General features: G+C 44.9%; 1 protein-coding gene across 1 annotated transcript in view; it reads left to right on the plus strand.

The window, feature by feature from the left end:
* The first annotated feature begins 1,122 nt into the window (after nucleotides 1–1,122).
* MMD (monocyte to macrophage differentiation associated) overlaps nucleotides 1,123–25,468 on the plus strand; it is a 42,314-nt gene continuing 17,968 nt past the window's right edge. Inside the window, exon 1 of the mRNA XM_042032367.1 lies at nucleotides 1,123–1,488. Within this exon, the coding sequence (XP_041888301.1) occupies nucleotides 1,448–1,488 (41 nt within the window). The 5' untranslated portion in view covers nucleotides 1,123–1,447. The remainder of the gene's footprint in view (nucleotides 1,489–25,468) is intronic.

Raw genomic sequence — 25,468 nt, forward strand, 5'->3', positions numbered from 1 at the left:
TCCGCAGCTCTGGCAGTGCTAAGAGCTGGGACAGCCTAATCTCTTCCTAAGAGCCTCCTGTGCAGTAACCAAAACCCTGGGGTTTTGCATGGAGAGGTGAGTGTGCTGATGTAGGGTCTGTGGTGCTCCTTGGCACCATCCCCTGTGCTTTGTGTCTGCCACCCTGGTGTCCTGGACACATCTGTCTTCAAGCAACCAGGGTGGTCTCTCTCCAAGCACTGTGTGGGTGACACGTGGCAGCTCTGTGTGTCCCTACTCCCTCATCAGCTTCAGAGACGTAGGTCTGGAAGGTGCAAAAGGCACTTGAAGAGTGTGTGCTCAGGAGCCTGGCCCTGCTGCCAGGCAGGGCACAGCAAATGTCACCCTCTTTTCAGCAAACAGAGGCTCCACTCAGGAAAAAGAAATTAGCAGTGCCCAGGCTACAGAAGCGCTGCAGTTTTGTTGTACCTTCTCACACGTGGGAGATTCAAATAAGACAGAGCAGCCTGTGGGAAGCAGGATCCTACAGAGGAATTTGTGCAAGGACTCGCTGGGCAGTGTGTGACAGCAGTGTGATGTGTCCTTGTAATCCTGATAGGGACCTGGGCAATAAACATCTTTAATTCACTTTAAAACACTTCTGTAGCACTAGCCCAGGGCAGAAAGGTCTTAATCAAAATCAGGATCAGGCTTGTGAGATTTTGAGAAAAGTTACCTTGCAAATGACTTTCTAATTATTTCTGTATTCATTTACTAATTACACAGCTCAGTTTTTTTCAGCCCACGAGTCCAAATCCACCTGAGGAAGGGAGGCTCTGCAAAATGCCTTTAGAGAAAACCCAGTTTGCTACCTGCCCACCAAGGAAAGAGATGGTCCCTGGGCAAGGGGGATGTTTTCCTGTCAATATAGCAATCAAATTTAGCTTCTGCCACTGTAGGCAATGCGGCATTAAAAGAAAGAGCTTAAGTTATTAAACTGAGCTGCTTTAATCGTCCCGTTCGGGGAAATCCATTGCTACAGGAGACCTGGGGATTAGTGTATTTTTACCGCAAAGCCAATACATCTATTCTGATCAGTTAGCACTTGCTCATTCGTGCATATGAAACTTCATTCTCTGGGTTTGCACTCACTAGTATGGGACCAAATGGAGTTTTATTTGGAGATTGACCCTGTTACCTTGAATCTCATCATTCTGGTAGCTAGCTATGTTATTTTGCTTCTGGTTTTCCTGATCTCCTGCGTGCTCTATGACTGCAGAGGGAAGGATCCCAGCAAGGAATATGCTCCTGAGGTCCCTGCAGACACCCAGCCCCCGATCCGGCTGGTGGTGATGCAGCAGAGCGCTCCTGGTACTCGCTGGGCAAAGGGGCTCATCTCTGCCTACGAGAACCCTGCTGATCTGCCTGGGAAAAGGACTACAGTTGTGTGAGGGACCCTGTCTGGAGCTCCAGTTCCTGCCTCTCTGCTATGTTTACTCCCCGTTTGCAGAAGGATAATGTGATCCCCAGGTAAGTTTAGACGCTGATTTATTTGATGTGGTGCCATCATTCTGGGGGTCATTTGATGTTGAGCTGTGCTCTGCATTGATATGAGCTCGCAGTTCTGTCTGCCAGCCATAAAGAGACTAATTTCCATTCCTGCTGCTGCCTCGCAGCCCACTGGCAGCCGGCAGCAGTGACGCTGTTATCCACTCAGGCACTGATGAGGGGCCTTGGTTTAATCTCGAGTTGTGCCTGGTGCAGTTATTTTGTCAGGGACACAGTGTTGTCCAGGGCATCCTACCCCAGTGGGCTGAGCTATGCTGCCCCACAGCCTTGGCACATCTTCCTCAGTCATGCAAATGACCTTGGGAGGCTGTTCCCACCTCCCTAGGGAGAAAAGAAACACTGAAGATTTTCAAAGGATAGATAATGCCTTTCAGATAGAAGCCAGCTGCTGCTCCCATCAGAATTTAATACTTTCCATGTTGTCTGCGAGCTCCCCTGAGGGCAGTGCCAAGCCTGTCTTGGCACTTATTTTCTGTAGGTAGAACGCAAGCTCTGCTCTTATGGGGCAGAGCACCCCTTTCCCTGCACAGATCCCCTGACAGGATACAATATGCTTCCTGGGAAAGCTGGGTACAATGCCTCCTGCCCAAAGGAAAGCAGGAACTGAGGTGAATTTGCCAGTAATGTGAAACGTGTGAGTCACCACAATCCACTAGAACAGGAATTTCTGACCCCACGTCCTGGATTTCAGCGTCCATCTCCACGTGTCTGACCCTGCCTCTCACCCTGAGCCTTCCTTCAGCTGTATCATGTTCCTGCTGGGCCACAGGAAGGCTGTTATTGTATCTCCAGTAAATTTAATGCTATCTGCATCAGGTTCTGCTGTTCCCATAATTTCAGAGCTATAAAGCTATAGGCCTTTTTGGTTAACAAGTTTCTTCTGCATCTTGCTGGTTTTCTTCCTCCGAGTGCTCAATGGGATGTTTAACACCAGGTTATTTTGTCCCTCTAAATAGTGCTCAAGTTCCTATATGTGATATTATTTAAGTTGGATTTTAGCTGGTTATTAAGGGAAAATTAGCACTGGACCCAGACTGTTGCAGGTGCCTGTCCCATAGGCTATTTTACATCATGGTCATGTGAAGTTCCACAGAGTCCTACAGAAAGCTTTAGTAAATACTGTGAGATTTATTACCTGTGTCAGGATGACTCACTGGATGCAGTGGTCCTAATGCCTTCAGGACGGGTATTTTAAATACTTCCAGAAATAAACTGCAGTGAATTCAAAGCACAGTTGAACAAAGCTGTTGGCTGGATTGCGTGGTTTGTACTCCAGCTGGGTAGGAACAGTCTGCCTGTGCTACAGCCCCAGATGTTCTAGTTTATGAATCAGCCACAGAACATCCTGGCACTGGCAAAGAAATCTTGAGAGTAACTTTTTATTTAACTGTACTTTAAGAAAAGGAGCCAAAATGGTTAGTGGTTTTTCTTTTGGTTTGTAAACTCTTGTGAGTGAACCCAGGGTTTTTTTCCGAGCTATCCTTTGCACCCTGGGAGTTATGGATATGCCTGGTTTGGGAAGGAAGCCTGAATTGGAAGGAAGGTTCCTGATGGGTGGGTGCTGGAGTAAAACCCTTGATGTGATGAAACTGGTAAATCAGAAGTTGGCACCATGATCCTCTTCCATGTATCATGCTGAAATAACTATGTTTAATGTCTTCTTTTGGTTATTTAGCACTGAAAAAGTGCAGTTAGTTGTAGCTGCTCTGGCAAGATGTAGCAGTGACTGAGCTGCTCATATATTATGGCTGCTGTCACCCACTCAGGCTGGGTTATCTCTCCTTGGGCTCTCCCATCTGCATTCCCTTCAGCCTGTAAGGTCTTTGAAGTTTTTTGTGTGTTCATGTATCGTTTAACATCCTAGGAGCCTTCTTGGTGGTATGGGATCCCTGGCATTAAAGAACAGGAATAATAACTTTTGTTAATAAGACCTTGGGGGGGGGGGGGCACTAAAAAGAGCTCAAAAATATCACAAAGAGCATGTCACAGCTCGTGTCACACCAAATGCCACAGTGCCAGCAGAGAAGCTGTGGTTCTTTGCTGAAGGTCATGCAAATAATGTAATGACACCATGTCACGTCACCATATCATTGCCACTGTGTTTGTTTCTGTATGTAAAACAGACTTGCAAGGCTGTGTTAATAAATACTTTTAGATAGCTGAAATTCTCCAGACACGTAGTTTTGTGTGCATGAACCACAGATCCCTGGCTCCTTGAAGGTCAATGGCAAAGCTGCTGATTTTGGCAGGGTAAGTTTTCTTGCTTAAGCTTTAGAAGTTGTGCCAGGGGAGGCTGCAGGCACAGGAGCAGTTTCCCTTGTTCACTCATGAAGAAGTTTATCAGTTGTGATAGTTGGTGGACTCTGCTCCAAAATGTGGAGGTAAAAGCAGCAAACGATACTTTCCTTCTGATAGCAGGAAGGTAAATGGAGGTTAAATCCTTTCTGGAAAATGAGAAACTAAAGTGCAGGGGGACTTTTCCTTCCCAAGAGGAATAAAATGGCTTTCTCAGCTTTGTCTATACTAAACCAATATTGGAATATTGTTTATACTAGACCAGGATTGGAGTATTATTATTGGAGAGAGCCCTTGAGTATGCACTGAGAATTCCAAGTAATCAAGTACTTGTGAGTGAAATTACTGCTTTGGGGAGGTGCTGCCACACCTGCCACACATATGCTGCCACAATTTACCTAATGGCTGTGTCAAGATTAATGCATGCAAATGGGCTTTTATCAGGCCAAGCTTGCCAGAAATCAGCCTTGAAGCTGTGTTCCTTTGAGTGCTTGCAGTCCTCTGCCACGCCATTTGCATCGTTGTGAAAAAACAGGGAGGAATACTCCCACAGCAGCTTTGTTGTTTCCCTAAGCTGTGTGTAAGATTTGAATCCCTTGCTGGAACTCATACGGTACAAAACATCCTGAACCAGGCTTTGCTGCTATCTATCCCAAACTGAGCCATGCAGAGGAGCCCCACAGAGACTGAGCTATCCCTTTGGGACACCTGCAGCATCTCCCAAGCTCCATCCCACATGGGGAATCACCAGGATGTGGCTGTGGGGATCCATGGATTCCAGGGAAAGAGCTGTCATGCAGCTCTTTGCACATCCTCTGAATGTGACTCTTCCATCCCTGTTCAGTCGAGGATGGGTTTGTGTAGTCCTACCCGTGCCCATGGAGACATGTGCTTTGCCCAGAGGATTAGGCAGGATTTTCAGGCCAGGATATCCAGCACAGAAATACTGTCCTGCAGCAGGTGCCCTTTGCAAATGAGTGAGATGTGGGTAAAATTGTATTAACATTTATCCAGAAACAATATGAGTTAAAGGACGTTGGATGGACTGACAGAGATTTAGGAAATATGCTCTGTTCCCAGTTCTGCCCTTGGCTTATGGGGCATCCTTGGACAGCTCCTGTCCCCTCTGTGCTTTGCTCCACGTGTCTCTGGTTAATTTTCTCTGCTCTTCTGCCCCCTGCACTGAGATTTCTCTCTTAGTCATTTATGCCATTCATAAGGGGGTTATTATTACAAAACTGGCACACAGGGGCTGCACTTGAATTTCAGTCCATGGACTAACCCCAGTAGGATCAAAGAGAACAAAATAAAATATTCTCCCGCAAACAACGCCTGGAGCAGGTGGATCAGAGAAGTCGATGAACAAGCCACAATAAATCTGGGCAAACCCTGGGCACAGCCTTGCAACACCTGCTTTGGGTGAGCTGTGCTCACCATGGAACTCAGGGGTGCTGGGAGGATTTATTGCTGTTCTGCAGGAAGCAGGAATTCAGTCTGCACTGGCTCACTTACAGTTGGCTTAGTGCCCTTTTAAAGTCACAAATTACTGCTTCTGTAAAGGCTTTATTAAAGAGTTTTACAGAAACAACAGGAAAAAAGATTTCTAGATTTCTCCAATATTAATTCAAGTCAAGCATGTCATTAAATTCACTGAAAATCCATCTTTCTTGTGAGGCTATTCCACTGTAAACATACTGTCTAAGCCTTCAGATTTCTTTTTCAAATCCCTAATAAGCCACTACATATGAGTAGAGGATTAGTCCAGACAGACTAACCAATATTTGCCAGGGAGAATTCCTTCCCCATGCAGTGATTGTTTTGAATTTGAAAAGGGGTTAATCTTGTCTCATTTTTTTTATCAGCACATTATTTCATCCTCTGATGAGGATGTACTGAGTATAGAAGCACAGTGACATGTCCAAGTCAAAACCCTTGGCTGTAAGAAGGACTTAAGAATGATTTTTGCTGCCTAGAACTGTATCACCTTGAGTTATCAGTCATTCAGCTTGTGTGATGTTGGTGCTTTGGCAGGAATGCCAAGAAGTAAGAATTGGTATTGGGAGTTTAATTGGAAATACTGTTCTTCCAGCCATGAGCCAATGCTGCTTTGGGGAGCCCTACAGCCCAGTTGTTGTCTTTTAGACAGATCAAACCCCACAAGCCCAAGTCTCTTGAGCTACCTGTGTACCTTTTATATGGCAAAGCACTGACCTGGGTCTCCTGGCCCTGCTCCAGCCCAAATGACTTTGTGGCTCTCCCAAGTGCTTGACTCCCTGTGTGGGATCTGTTCTGTCAGGTGGGCTCCAGGGGTTGAAACTGAATCCATGTGTCCTGCTGGGGTCCCTGAGTGGCTCCTGGATGAAATGACAGCTGGAGCCTCAGCAAGGATATGCATGTGGGGAGGATGGGGGGCATAGGGGTACGTGTGCTGGAGTCTCCTGGTGACTGCTGCCCAGGAGGAAAGCAGGTGGACTCGTGGGGCAGCTGTCAGAGCTCTGAGGTGAAGGTCTGGCTCTTCATGCTTGAGTGATGGAAAGCTAAATTAATTGTTTATAAATAAATTGCTCTGACATCCACAGCAGAAAGCTATCTGACTTAACAAGAGAAAATCATAGCAGAATGATAAAAAACAGGAAATTGGAACAGCTGCCTGCTCAAGCTTCTGTTCTGCTCCTGCTTTAGTTTCCTTACTTCCTCCTCCTCACGTATGCTGGTTTCCTTGGAGACACAGCTCCTTGGTTTTCCTGTCTAACACTGACAGTGTTTGACAATAATGTTTCAAAGAGGCATTTCCACCCTAATGTGACAAATCAGGAGCAGTTTTTGGAGGCAGATCCTTGTCACAAGGCATCCAAATCCAGCATCTGATGGCTCAGCCCCGGCTGCGGATGGGTCAGTCTCATCCCAGATCTGCAGCAGATGCTCTGTGTGGGCAATGAAGTTGTGCCCTAGTTTCTCCATCTGTTAATGTCAGTAATAATTGTTACACAAGTGGGGTGTAGGGTTGATTTAATTAGTATTTATGAAGGAACATGAGATCCTTTCACGGGTGGTGCTGTGGAGAAATTGTTAATTATGAATGATTATATATTTGTGTCTCTTCCTGAATGCCTAGAAGACTTGGACATATTGTTTAAGCACTCTCATTTTGCACTCCTTCAGTATTGAAGCTGATTGCACCCATGGTATAGCTCTTTATTACTCTAAAAATACCCTGAATTTAACTGCTATTGACTTCTGCATGAGCAAGGAATATAGGCTTAGCATCCACCTTTATTTGTAAAAATTATATTGCCTAAATAATCAATATGTTATCACTTCATTAGGTAATATTTTTCATGTTCTATTTTTATCTCAGCCACTTCTTTCATGTAAAATAAACGTACAAATTCAGGCCAATTCTAGGGCTAAACCTTTCAAGAAAGAGGAGGGGAGGCAGGGATTGGGCATATCCACCTTTACCTTTTTCAAATGATAAAACCTCTGAAATTCTGAGGGATTAATGGGAGTTGCCTTAAGTTTATTGCTGGAAACTGGACACACATAAAAGGAACATAGTGAGCATAAAAGGTGTATTGAAAAAATCCATGAGTAGCAGCAGATGAGTAAATGTCTGCAGGTGCCCTGTCCATTTGGTACAGCCACTGCACCTCATACCCTTCCCAACAACAACCAAAAAAAGACAATACTTGATGGAGGCATATTAGTAGTGCTTATTACAGGTGATTTCTTTCCCATTCTCTGCATTTCTCCTCTCTCAGGAGCATCTTAATCACAGATTTGACATAAGTCACGCACTTGTTTCCTCAAAAAGAGGAAACCTACTTGTTTTCCTTCCAAAAGAAGAGCAGACAGCAGCAGCCTGGGCTTGCTGGAGGACAAACACTCCACCTGTCCTGAGCTTGAAGGACATGTCCCTTAGTGAGACAGAATCTACCCAGATTTCAGCTGTCCCCTGCGGGGAGCAGTGCAGGGCTGTGGTTTGCTCTCTGCAGGGCTCGCTGCAACGCTTCCTTTAAATAATTTCTCATCAGCCACCAGCAGCTCTGCAATTTCCAGCCCTCTAGGCAAAGCCGGCAGGTCACCAGGGCAGGGGAGGTGTTATGAGCCCAGGGACACTGGAGGGAAAGAAAAGCTTTTTACTGAGATGGGAATGGTATTTTATCACTTTTCAGGGTGTTTTAGACCAGGTTTACACTGGAACCAGAGGGGTTTGATAATGGGTGGGTGTTTTTATTTCTAGCAAAAATTCTGATGCTGACATGATTACACCAGCAAAAATTAATTTCACAATAAGCCTTATTTTCCTTGCTGAAGTGATGTGTACTAACTTGGCAGATAATCTCATTAATTAATTGAAGCATTATTTACAGTTAATGGAGAGAGACAGCTTGTTAGGGACACGCCATCCAGTCTTTTCTAGTGCAGACAAGGCTCTGTAAAGCTGCATTTTTATTTATATACATATGCTGGATTGAAAATTGGAGCATTGCTTGTAAAGCCAAGTGTTCTATCCCTGGAGAAATGAATAGAAGGCAAATCTTTGGCATCAGGAGGCTCCGTGTTTGTTTTGGGAAGGAGAGCTGGCAGGGATCCCGATGCTAACTCTGAACATCTGAGGAAAAGGCTGCTGGAAAGAATTATGTTGTGACGCAGACAGAGGAAAGCCAGGAAATTTGAAGCCAGGACAGAGACTCCTACCTTAACTCGTTCTGGCATGGAAAGAATCATTGCGAAGTATTAACACCACATCCTTGGGATGCATATTTACAAAACGTGCTGGTGTTTTGAGTTCCCTGGCAGGAGGGAGGTTTTCACCAATTCTTGGTGGTAGAGAGTAGAGAACTGCTGGGACAGGTGGGAGTGCTAAGCCATGGCTGGAGGAGAAGATAGGGCTCATCATTGCCACATCGTGTGTTTTTGTAACTGCCCTGGCAGGGTTATTGGGCCTGGGAGGGGACATGCTGCTCCCCATTATTGCCTCTGGAGACCTGAAGGGACAAAGGGCCCTTTTTTTTTTTCCCCTCCAACCAACTCTGTATGCCGTTAGATCCCGAGGCTCCCCTCCTCTTGGGAATTTGTGTTCTCGGTATTACAAAAGTCCATCTGTTTGTTGGGGTGACAGTTAAACTGCCATTGGGAGAGTGTAAGATATTATCATGGGCTGGTAATGGGAAACTGGTTTGCAGATGGACTTGCTGCTCTTCCCCTTTTGCAAACAGAAAATGCTTTGCCTTCTTCAGTTGCTGAAGGTGAATGTGTGGTTTTATTTTGTTGCCTGTTTGCTCTTCATGTGCAGTGAAAGAGAGGATGCCCCAACCTGGGGTAGAGCTCCCAGGGGAGAGGGCAGTCATGTTTGAGGCAAGAAGGCAAAGAAAAGTCCCCTCACCAGTAGGGAGGTGGGTGAACTGTGCTGTTAAAACTTCCCCAAGGGTGGCCAAAGCCTGGCCCACAGGGCAGAACTTCAAAGCACAGTCATACTGTAGGGCCGCCTTTTCCTATTTCATTTAACAGCTGCTAGGGAGGAGATGACCATGTTTTCTCTGTGCCCTCTCTGCTGGGAAGCATTCAGGGTGATCTGGAGTCACAGATGTTACAGAAGCTGGGTCATTTCCTTTTTTGTTATTTCAGCAGAAGAAGCCAAGGCATACTTATTGGATGAAATGGATGAAGGCAAAAGGCTTAAGCCCAGGCTGTGCTCTCATCACACGAGGGTGAAGCACCTCTCTTTGTTTCTACACATAGCAAAATCTTGCCCTTACCTGGACTGGAGCAGGTCCAGCCTTTTGCTATGAGTTCTTTCCAGGCAGGTGTGCAGCAGCACTCACCTGCCTGCAGTGTGCAGGGCACCCTTAGATGTCCACGTACTTCCTATCCTGTGCAGACAGCTGGAAGTGAAGGCTAGGTCTCAGCAGCCCCCTGCCCATCCTCAGAGGCCAGTTCCCCCAGAATGAGCACCAGGACCTGGCTGGATGGCAGGAATGCACATCCCTGAGCAGGACCAGGCGAGATGTGTGTTACCAGTGTGTAATAGTGCTGTGAGTGTGGGCAGCTCCTGTCACTGCATCTTGTCAGTGCAGAGCTTGAGAGCATCCTCTTGGGACAGAAGCATCTTGCCACTCTCGTTGGATTGAAGTACCACCCTGCCAGATTAGCTCTACTCCTGCAAGGTACCAACTTTTCTGTCCTAGCAGATAAACCTCTGCTGGCCAGATCACGGCATCGCACACTCCCAGTATAACCTGCCAGCAGGCACCAAGGGCTCAGATCAGCTCTGAGTTCAAAGGGGCACTTTGGGCTTAGCACTCACAGTGAGCCTGATCATGACTTCAGCCTGGGAGTGCAAGTGCCCCAGATGACCAGAGCAGGGCAAGTCTGCAGAGAGAGAACTGGGTTTGTAGGTGCAGCCCTGGCTGCTGGCACAGCGCAGGCTCCTCTTGCATGTGGTGCAGTCAGAAAATGCTTTAATGTTTGGATTTTAAAAAATGAAACCATCATAATGCATGTCTCCTAATAAAAGATAATACAGAATGCAATAATTAACCAACCCTATCAGCTTCCCTGGTTGTTAGCCCCATATTAATGTATAATGCATGCATACAGCTCCACACGCTGAGACCTGTCTTTGTGCACATAATTACAGGTTCTTGCATAAAGGCTGCAGGTGCTTCTATTTTAACCCTGTATTACAGTGCCTTAAATTCAATATAGAAGTCACCCCAGCTTGATTCTCATTCTTCACCTCATCTTGGGTCACCCCTTTTCTCCAGAAGCTTAAGGGACAGGGCAGATAATTTGACATTGACAAGCAACTGCTGCCCTAAGCATCAACTTTCCAAAAAGCACATTCTGGGATACAGGTACAGCACATGACATGCACTTGCTGTCTGCCCACAAACCATTGGTCTTTCCGTGCTCCAGTTTTTGGATTTGCAGGGCCCAGATTCTGTTGCTCAGGAGTGGGGTGTGACCCTGGACCAGGTCTGAAGCCCATGTGCTGTGCTCTGTTCTCCCTGTCCCTGCTGCAGGCAGGAGGTTACTCAAGGTAATTGAACAGGATTTCAGTGGAAATACCCAGAGGTGACACGAGTGCAACTGCAGTGCAGGAGAGGGGCCCAAATTTGCATGGGTACAACCACGATTTCCATTTGGCTGCCACACTTCAGAGCCTCTGTCAAGCCACAGTTTGGCTGCTGGATGTGCTGCCCCAGCTTTCTGCTATCCCTCCCTGCTTTCAGATCCAGCTGCTCTCTTACTGTTGGTTTTCATACTCATTTTGTCACTCTTTGTACAACATGACCACTAATTGGTGCAGCTAATTAACTGTTAAAAGACAGTGTCTTGGTCTTCAGATCCAACCTATGGATCAGAAAGGCTTTCCTGAGAGACAAAGGCAGCTACAGCTCTGAACATCCTAAACTCATGTCATTAGAGCTGCACCTGGGAGATTCAGCTCCTCACTTTGTTTTCCCTTTGAGGGCCTCGAGCAATGTTTTTTTCTTAGTCAGAAGTTGGATGCCTTGTAGTGGACAGATGGCATTTTTCAAGTGAAGGTGGGATGAATAAAATCAAATATTTGTTTCCATTTGAACAAAAGTAATTTGTCTAATCAGACTGTCTTCCTCTGGTGTCTATCCATGGAAATACAAACCACAAAGTAGCAAGCAACAGCTCTGGATTTTACACTGGAGTCCCTCCCTAAGAAACTGAGTGTCCTGTTCAGTACAGATCTCACTGGGTTCCCAGGGCTTCCTTTCTTTGAGGTTTGGTGCAACAGCAAAAACTGCTGCTTTGTTTCTTTTGAAGATGTTATGAACATTCTCTGAGTAACTCTGCATCTTCAGAACTGGGGTTCTATGAACGTACCCCCACAAAACCTCCTGTGCAGAGGGAATGTGTAACACCACTGATACAGCAGCTCTGGCTGCTGTGTGCCCAGCCAGGGCCAGCTGCTGGTAACCAGACCCTTGTTTTGTCAGCCCAGGATCCCATTTCAGGCAGACCTGTACACAAGCTATAAATCATCAGGTCTTTTCTTTCACTTCCTTTTGCATATAAGGTAATGGCAGTCCTACTTTCCTGTGACAGTGCAGTAATTTATAATTTGACAGTGGTTTAATGAAAGTCCTGCTGATCTTCTCCCTGGAATTTGAGAATAGACATTACAAAGAAGTCCTTCCTTGACCTTTCCCTGATGGCCACTCCTGGAAATTAGAGTGTCTTCATTTTAATGAGCTCAGAGGATTGGGGAGTTGCAAGAAAAGAAAAATCGTCTTCAAAAATACCTAACCTCCTCTTGTGAATATGTCAGGACATGTTTTTAGATGCAGAGCTCTTACCTGAACAGGCTTGTTCTCTCCTCATTCTGTGGCTTCTCCAGCTGAGCTCTTTCTTGGCTCCAGCCTGTGCTTTATGATGCAAGGCCATGTTGACTTTGCATGAGGTTTGTTGCGACATATGGAGAAGATTTGTGAATCAGCCTAGCCTTTGCTCCCCTCTCTGTCACTTCTGCAGTCCAGTCTAGGTGGCAAACCAAGTGTGACCTGCCTCTGTGTGTGTATATAAATGCATACAAACACACACAGAGAATATAAGAACAATTCTATTCTTATAGAATATATAATGATATAAGATGCAATATAAAAACATCTCTGCAAGGCTTCCAGGAGCTGTGTCTAACCTGGCAGGGCCAGCCTAGAAATGAAGTGGAAGAAAATGAAGTAAATAGAAATGACTGAGAATGGAATGAGATCAGGAGATGCTGGGTTTGGGGCTCTCCTCTGCTGGATTCCCTCCCTGTGGGTCCCCTTCTTGGCCATATGGGTCTGAACTGTGCTCAGTGCAGGTTTGAAATTTGGGTGATGTGGAGACAGAGCCCAGCAGCTGCAGTGCTCACCCTGGATGGGACAGGACTTCTGCCTCAGAGCCAGAGTGATGCTGCTCTAGGAGTGATGGTACCCACAGTTGCAGGAGTTTGTAAATGAAAATAAAATATTTGTCAGAAGTTGATAAAACTCAGCTGGATTTTTTTGATTTTTACCAAAAAGCTTCAAAACTGGCCAGGCATCTTGTTATCTTTCAGGGTATTGAAAAATCTCCTTATTTTACCCTTTTTGTTGGGTGAGATGATTTCTTCAGGAACTAGTGTTACGGTGTCAAACAGACTTCAAGCCCAAGCTCATGGCTGTGGAATTGCTCCTCTTTTCCCAACCTGAGTGCCTCATTATAAATTCAGTCTGCTTTCACAGCCAAAGGAGAGGGTTGGGTACCTCCAGAGGAAATTCAGATCTCAGGTGGATTTTGTTCCCTCTGAGGTGACAAGACACTTCATTTGGGTTCAGTGAGAAAAACACAGGTTTGGTCTCTGCTGTGCATTTTGGGTTTCTGGTCCTGGAGGTGGTGGAAGCACAGCTGTGGAAGATCCTCTGCAGCTCCATGCCTTAGAACAAATTTTCTGTGTGAAAAATTAGAATTTGTATAGGTTTGAAAGCTGTATAAATAATAGTGGTTTTTTAGTACTATACCAGTGCTATCTTGCATGCATATTTATTTAGTAGTAAGACTGAAAGCTTGGAAGAGAACTGTGTTTGCAAAGGGCAGTGATGGCAAAGGTTTCCTTCTCGTGTCCGTGTGCAGCACATAATGGAAGCAGATATATAATGGAAAATATGTAGGAAAGGTAATTTATTCTATCAATGTCAAATACCCACACAAACCAGTCTGGCTCTATATTTATATTTACAGAGTTCATTAGCACAAAATAAAAAATAAACCATAGTGAACATAAAATAAACCACGCTGGAATATGGGATGAGTGTCACCAAGGCTGTCCTTGCTGCTGCTTCAGTGCATTTATCCAATACTAGTGCTGAGCATTCCCAAACCAGCACTGAACAGTTTGGCTTCGAGGTGAGTCAAGGAGGAAAAGACAGGGGTTGTTGGTTGTGAAATCGGGGTAAAATCCGGAGCAGCAATACATAAACATGGCATGGTTATGTGAAGGATGAATATGCAAATACAAAATACCCTCAGGCCTTAAATCACAAGAGTCTTGCAGTGATGCTGCCCCGGGCCAGGATTGCTCTGCAGGGCAGGGCCTGCCATCAGCCAAGGGCTTCTTTGATTAAGGATGCCTTTAGCCTACGCGGGTTTTAGCCCATTTTTAATAACAAAAAAGATGAGTTCCACTGCCTCACCTGCAGGACAACAGAAGACAGAAGCAGAAGACTTCTTCAATGCTGCCTCAAGTCCCAGTGTAAGAAAAGCGTTTGCAATTTCCTTGATCCCATTAAAAAGTGTTTGCTATAGCTGATGGTTTCTCACTGTGGCCTCTCTAGGGAGCTGGGTGGTATTTTTCCAAGTGGAATGGTTAGTGGATACCAGCTTTGCCACTACAAAAATGAGGAAAATAGCTGTAGTTTTTGCAGTCAGCTAAATACTGAGCCTGAGCACAGTCATGCCCGAGTAGGGACCTGGTGCTGTGTTCACCTGGCTGTGGCACAGTACAAATTAGACATGCCTCGTCTCCCCAGGGATTTTAGAGCTATGGAGCTGAGGCACATTACTTATTCTGCCATCAAAACAAACCTTTCTTCTGCGCTGAGGACAAAGCCGCTGCTCGGAGCTGGACTCAGAGCTGGAATAACAGGGGCTGTGTGAGGTCAGGGTGGAGGTGAGCTGGCAGAGCTCCCCAGGCAGGCATGCAGAGTGCCTGCCCACATTCCCATGGGCTTAGCTCAGGCTGTGGCCCCTGCTAGCATACCCATTTTTGACAACAAATACAAGCAGCTTTGCCACCTCCTCTGTATGGTTGTCGACAGAAGGATGGGCATTGTCCCATTCCCCTCCAAGCTGGGAACGGTGCAGAAATTTCCACCTGGAGTAGACACACCTTCATGATGCAGTTCTCCATCCCTCCTCCAGCAAACCCTTGCTGCAGTGGGTAAATTGAGACCAAAGCAGAGACTCTGAGCTGCTTGGCTTGGGTTTTCACATTTCAGGGTAAAAAGCAGGATTTGGAATGTAAAGCTGTGCAGCTAACCAGCTGAAATAAAGGGCCAGAGAGCAGCCCTGGCTGCACTGGAGTCACAGCTCCCAAGAGAGGCTGAGGATCTGCTCTCCAAGCCAGGCAGAATAGCTGGGTCATTCTTGCCAGGCCATGTTCAGTGTGGAGGGCAGGACTGCTTTTGGAGGCAGCCCCATTCATCACCCACAGCAAAATCTAATGAACAGCCAACCTTTTTTGGCAGCTTTTTATTGCAGGGAGGGCAGAGGGTTTATGTGAACTGGATTTGTGAAGGCAGTTGTACAAATATTTGTTCTCTGCTCCATAGCAGCAAAGGGATGAGCACAAACAACATCCCCATTTAAGGTCCCACTCACTTGTTACAGAAGATTGACCCAATTTTGGTTGTGTTATGGGCCTCCAGCTTGGTTTGCAGGTTGTGTAAGGTGTAGCTCAGCCCCTCTCCATAGCCTGGGACAGAGGCAAAGTCATGACAGAGCAATGCTGCAAGTATGGAAATCCTCCTGCACAGGGGATTTGGCCAGGAAAGTGGCTGTAAAAAGCACACCTTTGGGATCTCCAGTCACTGCTACAATTCCATCTAAACCTCAAGTTATCTCAAGCATCCATCTGCTCCCTGGGAAGGCGGGATCAAGCCACAAGCATCCAGGTGATTATTTACTCAGTGAGCCAGTTCCCTCCTGCAGGCACTGCATCAGGTGATTTGTTCTTACTGTAGGAAAGAAAATTCTAAAGACAAAAAAGTTCACAGGGAAGTTTTAGCATGTGGATTCAGTGCACAGGTTAGATTAGGGCTGCTCTGTAAATGACCCAGGATCAGATCAGATTATCAAGACTGCAGTGTGTAAGACCTCTCCCTCCCACCTTGGATTAAACCCTATGCCACATATTGAAAAATGAAATATTGAATAGCTGCTCCCAAAGTGAACATAGTCCATTCAGTTTTGTGATTTTTCCCACAGGAAAATATTGCTTGATTATGGCATTAAATAGTGTGCAATATTAGACAGATACAGACAGGCTAATACAGAATTGACTTGAATTTTGGTGCTCCTTAAGGTCTTTGATTTTGCAACTTCAGTACTACGCTTTTATAGGTGGAGAGATTTTGTGCTTTAAAGCGTTTATGTTTAAACCCCTCCTCATGCAGTGGAGAACAGGTCTCTGCTGTGACCATAGAAAAACTGTGAGAAAAAGAGCAGTTTGAGCAAACTACCTTGGATGATTCCAAAACCATTTAGCCTTGATTCCCTTTAGGGATCTCATACTGCACTTTTATCATCACTGTAATTTGATATTAATATTTTTTAAATGAAGTGCAAGAACATTTCGGCAGTTGCTTTTGGTAGGTTCCCCATCAACATCCACTTAACTGGAGACAGAAAGAGTCAAGCACACATTTAATTATGGAGATGTTTGCATGATAGTATAAAATCTCAATTGATAAAGAAACATTTTTAATATGAATAATCAGCAGACTTAAAAGTCTTGGTCATCTTTAAATAGCAATATATTGATGACTAAAAGCAGCACTAATGTGTCGTGCACTATACAGCCTGTAGGTAGTTTAACAACCATTTATTTTAACCTTTCATGTTGCAGGAATGCAAGTAGGGGTCTTCCCTCAGTTTGTGTGGGATTAATGTCGCCATCCAAAAGTTGGGCCTCTGCCCCCCAAAACTCCAGAACAAAAGGGAAGAAATTAACTCCTCTAGAGTATCACCTCTCCTCTGCTAAGGGGCATCTTTCCTCCAAGGATGCATTCTCCTTTTTGTTGCTAAGGGCACCAAGGAGCTTTTAAATCGTTAATGTTAGTGCAAATGTACCCAGCACAGCTCTACTGCCAAAATATGGGAATTTGGACTTCCACAGAAAAACTGAAAATGCCTTCATAAATTTTGGATAGAGACTTTTGTCATTTTGACTAAACCTCCACAGAGGTTTTTCCAGTGCCAGGTTGCTAATAGCTTTGGGGTTGTTTTCTAGAATTTAAGTAAAATGCTATTACAAGACTCCTGTGAAGTTCCAAAGAATTGGAGGTAGTTCAGAAACCACCATTCCTATTTATATCAGACGTGAGGCTGTTTGAAATGAGCCTTGGGCAGTTGGTGGGAGCAGGACAGGGCACAGCTGCCCAGTGGGGTCAGCCAAGGGCAGGTGTCTCCATGGTGGTTTGTTTGGGACACGAAGAGCACAGTGCCCTCTCCATCCCCACTCTCACACCAGGGTTGTATCTTGCCCTGTAATTTATAAAATTGATCCTGCTAAAACCAAACAGAAAGGAGGAGAGTGGTGTGACCTCAGGAAGAACAGTCTGAGCACAGCACAGGAATTCCTGGGCTTTGATCCGCTGCCAGCGCCGTGGCCCCAACACTGGGGAAGCTACCAAGGAAGCAGAGTTTGAAAGCATAGCCTTCCTCCAAGGCTCTGGGTTCTGTTCCCAAAAATGTGGCCTTGCAATTTAGCACCCACAAGGTACAGATAAGAAGGTTGTAATGCCCAGCGCAGCAGAATCAGGTTAGGCCCCGGTGAGGATTCCTGCTCCCTTCTGTGGGTAACCAGAAGCAGCTCAGAAGTGACAGCCCCAGGGAAGGACCAGTTTCTGGAAAGACATGATCTGTGCCCACAAACATCTCTATTTCAGCTCTTCATCAGGGGCATTGTCTGTTTATTTCTTGATTTTGTTCAACCAGCCTCTCCTTATAAGTATTGCTACTGAGCCTCAAGACCCAGGAATCTGAAGGACAGGAATTTGCTGTCTGAGGATCCAATCTTAGAAACAGGTTGAGGGACTCCTGTGCCCCTCTGGATTGTTGTTTACTCACTCGCTGTCCAACTGGCTCCGAAAAATTTCCCAAGTATTAGGGGTTTTTTTCCCCTTTAGTCCTTCCAGCAATGATGTGATGGGTCAGAGTCTCATTTATGTGAGTCCAATCCCTCAGTTATATCACTGGAATGCTGTAGACTTTCATCTACTACAGCAGAAAGAGAAGTCAGGTCAGAGTCTGTCTGAAAACTTATCCCTTCCATTGAAGATAACACAGTTTATAACTCTAACTCAAGGACAGACAGAATTACATGGATGAGGGATGTAAGGCCTCACAAAGGTTGCCAATAGCAGTAACACTTGTTTTGCAATCACTCTGTTTGGAGCAGAGCAGACAAATTTGCACTGGAATCAAACTTCTTGATATCTCTGTCTCTTGCAAGTCATCTGACCTCTCAGCAACTTGGCCTGGTCATCAGCGACTGAATGATATATCCCAAGAGTTTCCTGTTGTTCAGAAGGGATGTGGTGAAACTCCCTTTACTCTTTAGAACACCATAACCAAGAAACAGAACATTTGGACTTTTGTCCTTGAATCACAGAAGTTACTTCTGCAGAAACACTGCAAAAACAGTCTCTAAACTTATCAGGGGAATTGCAAGTTAGACAATCACTCAGATCCTCTTGTCCCTGCCAGACACTCTGCTCCTTCTTCCCAAGGCTAACAAGCATTATTCAGATTGAGAGATATAGTAGGGAAAGTGTGTCTGATGTTTGTTGGGCTCTATTAAAGAACATGTTCATTTTGCTTCTGAATTATATTTGTGAACATTTGTGAGCAATAGAGAAAAATGGATTCATATTTTGTTAAGTCTGTTTACAAAACCTACAAGGCCTGAGACAATGCCATACATTGGAGTACAGATGTTTTCTCCCTTTCCAAATGTATTTAGGAAACCTAAAATAAATAAAACTAAGAGGCTGTCAGCTAGCTGGCAGGAAGGGCAGGGTGAGTTCATGGGCTCTGTGCAGCCCCTGCCAGTGAGGCCAAGCTCCTGTGCAGACGATGCTTTATGACCTGCACAGGGCAGTCAGGCACCTCCTCAGTTTCACTGACTTACACTCACCTTGATCTTTCTCTCCTGTATTTGTTTTTTTGGGTTTTTTTTAACTATTAAGAAAATTAAGTACCATTTTAAGCTAAGTGAGAGACTATCCAACCAGAGTAAAATTTCAACAATTTAACAACTGAGAATAAATCAGTTTTTCTTTTGCTAAATACGTTTAAAATCTCTAAGCAGTCCAAATGGGACGTAGGAATCATTTCTTCTCAGATAACAAATGACAGGCTAAATTCCACCCACTCTGTTCACTTTGGCCTGACCTAAGGCTGATAGGAAACAATGAACGTCTTTCTGTTAACTTAAATGGATTTTGTGTCAGCCCCAATAAGTAACAGCTTATTTCCCTTCATTGATTGTGATGTCAAAGATGAGGAATTAAGAGTGATTATGGATGGCAGACACGTTTGCAGAGCAAAACCCAGTGATGGGGAGAAGAAAGGAGGGGAAAAGATTTTATGTGTCAATGTTATAAACATCAATTAAAGATGGTCCACTGTGGACAGGGATTCAAACACAGAACTGCTTTATCCTGGCTTTGGTATAAGGGAGAACATTTTTCATTTACTTCTGAAAAGGGAAGAATTTGGGGATATATTAAAATACTGGGTCCAAAGAGAAATAATTTGGTTCTGCATGGGTAACACATTGCTAAAAAGATCTTCAAAAACCTTCGCTTTTGAGTGCTAAAATCCAACATCTGAGAGAGGGCAACAATGGTCTTTTTTTTCCCCAAGGGTTGGGTACAGCTTTTCTTTTCAGGCCACAATAACGAGACAGCTGGAGGATGGGGTGAGAGACCTCATCTCTTAGGATCTAATGACACTGAGAATATATACTGTTATAATACAGTAGAGTAATTCTTTATTCTCTGTTGTAGACTTCCTAAAGGCAGGCTACAACACAGATCTTCATGACTCTTATCCCTTTGGTTTAAGAAAGTGAGCTGTGATTTTTCAGGTGTTCTCCAGTCTGAAGCTGAAGTCAATGGCAGCTGCTTAGCTCCTGAGTCAGGTTGTCCTGATTTGGCCTTTCATATGAAATTCTCTTTATGAGTGAATTTTACCTTTAATAACTCCCTCTTTGCCTGTCAGCCAAAACTCCATACTGATTTCTGCTAGAGGAACTGATAGATGTTCCAAGGGCTATGGGCCACCATCATTTTTATGGTACAATTACTAAATGCCAAACCCTTGTGACATTTTTTACTTCTAAAAGAGCCTTGAAATCTGGCACCTTTATGACTAAAGCTTCCTAAAGGAAGCACAACAGAATCGATATCTGAAAGCATGATACTTCTGCATTTTTGAAGTAAAAGTTCTCTGCAGTCATTAACAGACTTGATTCATCTGATGACTCAGAATTTGTGCAGCTGGTCCAAGGCCATTTCAGAGACTGAAAAGTGCTGCTTTTCTCTCCTTCTCTAAAGAAGTGATCTTTTCTCGGTTACATGAAGCACCTCCTGCCCTCGTGTCAGCTTCTTCATTTAAGGAGAAGGTTATATTCAGAACAAGCAACAGCAAGGAATTTGATTGAAAAGATGAATTAATATAAAATTTGACCTTCGTTGGTTTTCCCAATATGCATTTTGAAATCTTTGAAATGTCCTTTTGTTTACTGGAAATGCAGTACATGGCAGGACTATTGTGATACACAGGCCAAATGACTGTGAAATAATGTTTCTCCATGATTTTACTGTAATTAAACTTCATGAGTCACATAGATAATCATATTACAATTTCATGTTTGTCTCATGTTTTCAGGAGCTTCATGCTTACTGATTTGAAGCTCCTGAATCAGATACATCCTCTTTACATTTTGGTTCAAGTTTTTTAAACAATCAGAGCTTACATTTTCTATGACACATTTAGATTCTATTTTCATTATAAAATTCCAGTCTTATGCCAGATTTTAATTGTTAATAATTCAACCATTGCTTTTGAAGGGGTTCAATGGCTCAATTCACTGATGATTTAAATAGTCAATTTTCAATCATCACTGTCTTCTGGGAGTTCATAGCTGTGCTATTCCTTTCCATTAATTGCTGTCCTAGTAAAGATTCCTATCGACTGGAAGTACTTCGATGTTATTCCCCATGGTAAATGTTTATTATCCTCACAAACTCTTGTGGGTTTGTGGGACATGAAAAATACACTTTCCTCAGAAATAGTGACAAAAGAGAAACCTTCAGCAGAATTTGACGTTTCACTATCCAGACTAATGTAATCTAATACAAGGCCCATCCCTCTAAAATCCCTTGTTTCACTTGCAGGAAGTCTTTCTATGATGTGAGTAGCAATGCTGTAATCCCATTTAAGGTTTAGTGCTGGCAGCAAGACCTGGGACATCAGGTAAATGTTTATGTTTCAACATTTCTACTGTAAGTGGCTGTCTATGCCAAGGAGCCAGCCCTTCTTAGATACCTGTGTCACCCTGGAAAAGTTGTCCAAGCCAGAACTAATTCCATTAGTGTTTGGAAAGCTATTTATAAGCCTGCCTTCATTGGGACGACCTTATTAATTAGATTGGGGGAAGGCTGAGGGACAGAAACATGCTCATTTCACAAGACCATTGACATGCATTTCAGTAAGTGATGATTCTCCTTCACACTATGCTCAAAAAGACTGTCAAATAAAGCAGAAATCTGGGTCAGTTTGCAGCAAGAAAAAAAAAAGCTATATCCATGCTGTCTGCAGGGCCCAAAGCATAACTTTTTACAGGATACTTCTGCTGCCACATGTCCTTGAACATGCTAACAAAGCCCAAACCCTTTGTTCTCTAAATCCAAGAAAAGAACTTTACCACTTAATCTTCTAAATCAAACCTTAATGAAATCACCACCTTCCTCCATTATTGTGCACACCCCTAAGACAGGAAGGCTAAATCCACATACTCTGTTTCTTATGAAGTCAAAAGAAAGCAGAAGGGTACTCTTCTCCCCCTTATTTACCCCACATGCTTGATTTTCTCTCCGGTGTAGACTGGGAGTGGAGAGGAGTTTCACCTGCCAAACTTGTTTCCTGTGCCTCACTAAGGCCTGTGCTGCTCTGCTCCCTCCCCACTGCATTTAATTGGCTCCCTGAGCTGTGGTGTTCTGCTCTGCTGCCTCTGAAGCCAGCCCATCACCACTGCCAGCTCCAAAAAGTGAGTACCTGGGAGCATGAGCAGTGTCTTATCACTAATACATCCGTTTTGGCAACTGCGGAGCTGCTTCTCTGTTATCTGTTTAACAAATCAGGGGACTGGTTATTGTGCAGACTTATAATAAGAACTCATCTGTGTCAAGCAGCCAAAAGAAATTCAGCTTTTGTGCAAGATTTTTACTTTTATCAATGTAACCTCCTGACAGAATCTCATTCACTGCTGGCATCCCAAATGGCAATTAAATTTTTCATCTTGGGTGGGGAAAAGGAAGCTTTCAGCAAATCCTGCCTATTCCTGGATTTGTGCAACCCAAGACAATTTTGCAATGCAGAGAAAACTACAGACCCCACTTCTGTGTCCCTCTTTGCATAATCCTATACGGGTATTTAATGTCTCATTCAGAAATTACATATGTCTTTACGTGACAATTTAATGCTCATCAATAGTCCAGGAGTACGAACTCCTCCACCTCTAGACAAGTAGACAGTGCTTGTGAAGGGCTGGCAGGAGACTGTACATGGGCAAAATTTGACTTAAAAATAATAAGGGCAAACCACACAGCTCATGTACTCCTGACTGTCAAGAATTGTACTTAGTAACAGATTTGCTATGCAAACACCTATGAGGTACCAAATGGGTGTCTGTTGGGTATCAGACTGGGATTGCCTGGTTCATTTTGGAAACCCATTCTACAAATACCTTACAGAACTAACGTCTCTTTGCCGCATGAAAAAATAATAGGTTAAATGTCTTATTAATCAGTCCTTGGCTGTTCATGTTCAGTACACTGCTCCTTCCAAGCACACTACATGACTGTGCCCCACAGCAGGGATGCATTCAGTAAGAAAAGTTCTTTCACCCTTCTTGTAACCCCAGCTCTTTTATTGAAATACTTTTCTGGCTGAGTGCACGATGACATATTTCTAGTCTTAAGAACATTTTTAATCAAAACTATTTCAGGTATTTGAAGGTTCTGTTTTTTCTTACTTTGTAAATAAGAGTAATCAAACTAACAAGGTTTTTGCTTCCTTAATCTTGTATGCTGAATGCCAATTTTTAGGATTTAGACTTAATGGTTCCTTGGTCCATAATAAGGGGTTTCTTTTACTGTGATTTTAAGGCACTCTGATTCATTCAATCATCAAAAGCAATTACAGAGATGAGTTCAACAAGAGTCACTGGTACTAAAAATGTTATTGGTCAGAACTGCTCTAACAATACCTGTGTAATTTAGTGCTCTCCTTAATAGACACAGACTTCCAGTAAAAAATCTTCCAGTTTCCTCACTACTGTTGTGATGGTTAGGGTCTTCTTAACCTAGTTCCACTCAGTCAAGCTTCATGATATGAATGTTCTTATTTTCATTCAAAGTAAACCAGTTTGAACAGTGATTTTTTTTTTTTAACTGTATCTTGAATCTGTATATCTGATGCTCCAGCTACAGGAAGTTACACTGGTTTGAGATCTATGTCCACAGAACAAAGGTGGAACAGCAGGCTTTGAGAACTGTGTGGAGAAAAACTCTGACACATTTGTGAGTAGAGTCTACATCAAATGTCCAAGGCAGCAGGGAAGGAAATGAAAACAGCAGTGGCTTGGGAGAAGGCTGAAGAAAGAGTCAGAGAGGAGCAGAGGGAATGAGAGGAGATGGAGACAAGATGCAACACCTCTGTGTGCACCTCTGAAGGTATCAGCACACTCATTTTACAGGAGTCAGTCCAGCTTTTTGCCAGAACCACAAAGCAGCCAGCCTTCCGGTCATGGTGTCCACATCACATGTTCCTGAACATTTCTACAACCTTAAAGTGCAAATTACTGGGTGAGTTGCAGAGGAATGCAAGGATGGGTGTGTGGTACTGAGCAGGAAGGCAGCTGCATCACCACAAGCCCTACCTCAAAATAAAGCCAGGATATTGGAATACTGCTGGCACTTCAGCTGTTGAAATACAGCTGTGTGCAGGTCCGGGCTCTTCTGCAGGGTCCTCAAACTTTGCTCCTTTTGGATTAACAGATAACATAGGCAATATGAAACTTTATTACCAGTGACACTGGTTAAATCGGATGGCAGATTGTACCAACATATTAACAGTGACACCTCACTGAGATTAATGGGAATATTTATCAGGGAACTAGCTTGGCTGTGCATTTCAGGAGCTCTCCTTTCCACCATCAAGCTCCACCCTCCTCTTTCAGAGAAGCTGAGCAGCTAACTGTCTGCAGAAGTCTTCTGGCCCAGCCTCAGCTATCCTAGCAGCAAGCAAGCCCCTGCTGGAAAACAAAACCTGCAATTTGTATCAGAAGAGCTTATTCTTTATTAGAACTACAGAAACTGAGGGGCAAGTCTTGCCATGGCAGTTTACAAAACTGTTACCACCTAATCCTTTGCTCACTGCTGGCACAGGGGAAGAGTTGGTAAATGGGACTGAGAGCTATGAACAGTCAGATTGAGCCTGACATGCAGCCATACCATGATGCTCACACTTCCCTGTGCTGCCTGTGCCGGAGGTGGTTGCCTGGCAGAGGTGACACGTTTAGCTTGGGAGATGACTTACAAACCTATCTGTCTCAGTCCTACCATGAAAGATGTTGACACTGGGTATGGGTTATTTGTGTAAACCCGTGGTTTGCTTTGGTGTGCCTCTACTAATGGCTTTTGTTGAGGGCTAGAACACTTCAAGACAAGATATTAGAAAAACAGCATGAATAAAACTTAATATTCTCCTAATTCATGCCTTGATTTGTGCTATACAAGGCAACACTACGTTCACCTTACAGAAATATGCTTGACATGGTCCCTTCATTTAGTGAAATAGCCTTTGCTTGGCAAAGCTTGGTTTGAGTAGGTAAGACTAGGGCATAGCGACGGGGGAACTCGGCCAGCCAGGTTATCACAAGCAGTCTGGCCACTGTGACCTCGATCTGGAGCGGAGTTAATGATCCCATGTGCAGCTTTACGTGACAGCAAAGCCACAGCGCTCTGCTCTGCTCTCCTGTGCCACGCCGGGACGGACCCCATGGGCGGGTGGGTGAAGTCACCCGGATCAGTCTGTGCCGAATCCCTTGTGGAAAGGCTCCTACAGCTCCCAGACCGGGAAGAAGAGGCGTCTTGCCACCGCCAAGCCCTCCTCTCCGATGAACGAGCTGAGACAATGGCAATTGAACCACTGTCCCCAACAGCCCCCCGGCGCTGCTCCATCGCCCTGCGAGGCTGCGGGACGAACTGCAACCAGGCCCTGGGCACGGCCAGCCCCGGCACCGCCGCGGCTGCTGCCACTGCCACTGCTTCCCCGGCATCCCGGCTCAGCCGGGCCGGCCTCGGGACCCAGGCCGCGGCTCCCGCTCCCATCCCGGCGCTGCCCCCCCAGCCCCACTCCCTGTTCCCATCCCGGCGCTGCCCCCCAGCCCCATTCCCTGTTCCCATCCCGGCGCTGCCCCCAGCCCCATTCCCTGTTCCCATCCCGCCGCTGCCCCCCAGCCCCATTCCCTGTTCCCATCCCGCCGCTGCCCCCCAGCCCCATTCCCTGTTCCCATCCCGCCGCTGCCCCCCAGCCCCATTCCCTGTTCCCATCCCGCCGCTGCCCCCCAGCC

The sequence above is a fragment of the Corvus kubaryi genome, unplaced genomic scaffold, assembly GCF_017639235.1.
Source record: "Corvus kubaryi isolate FWS band 111438036 unplaced genomic scaffold, C.kubaryi_AGA036_p1.0 37353, whole genome shotgun sequence".
Classification (NCBI taxonomy): domain Eukaryota; kingdom Metazoa; phylum Chordata; class Aves; order Passeriformes; family Corvidae; genus Corvus; species Corvus kubaryi.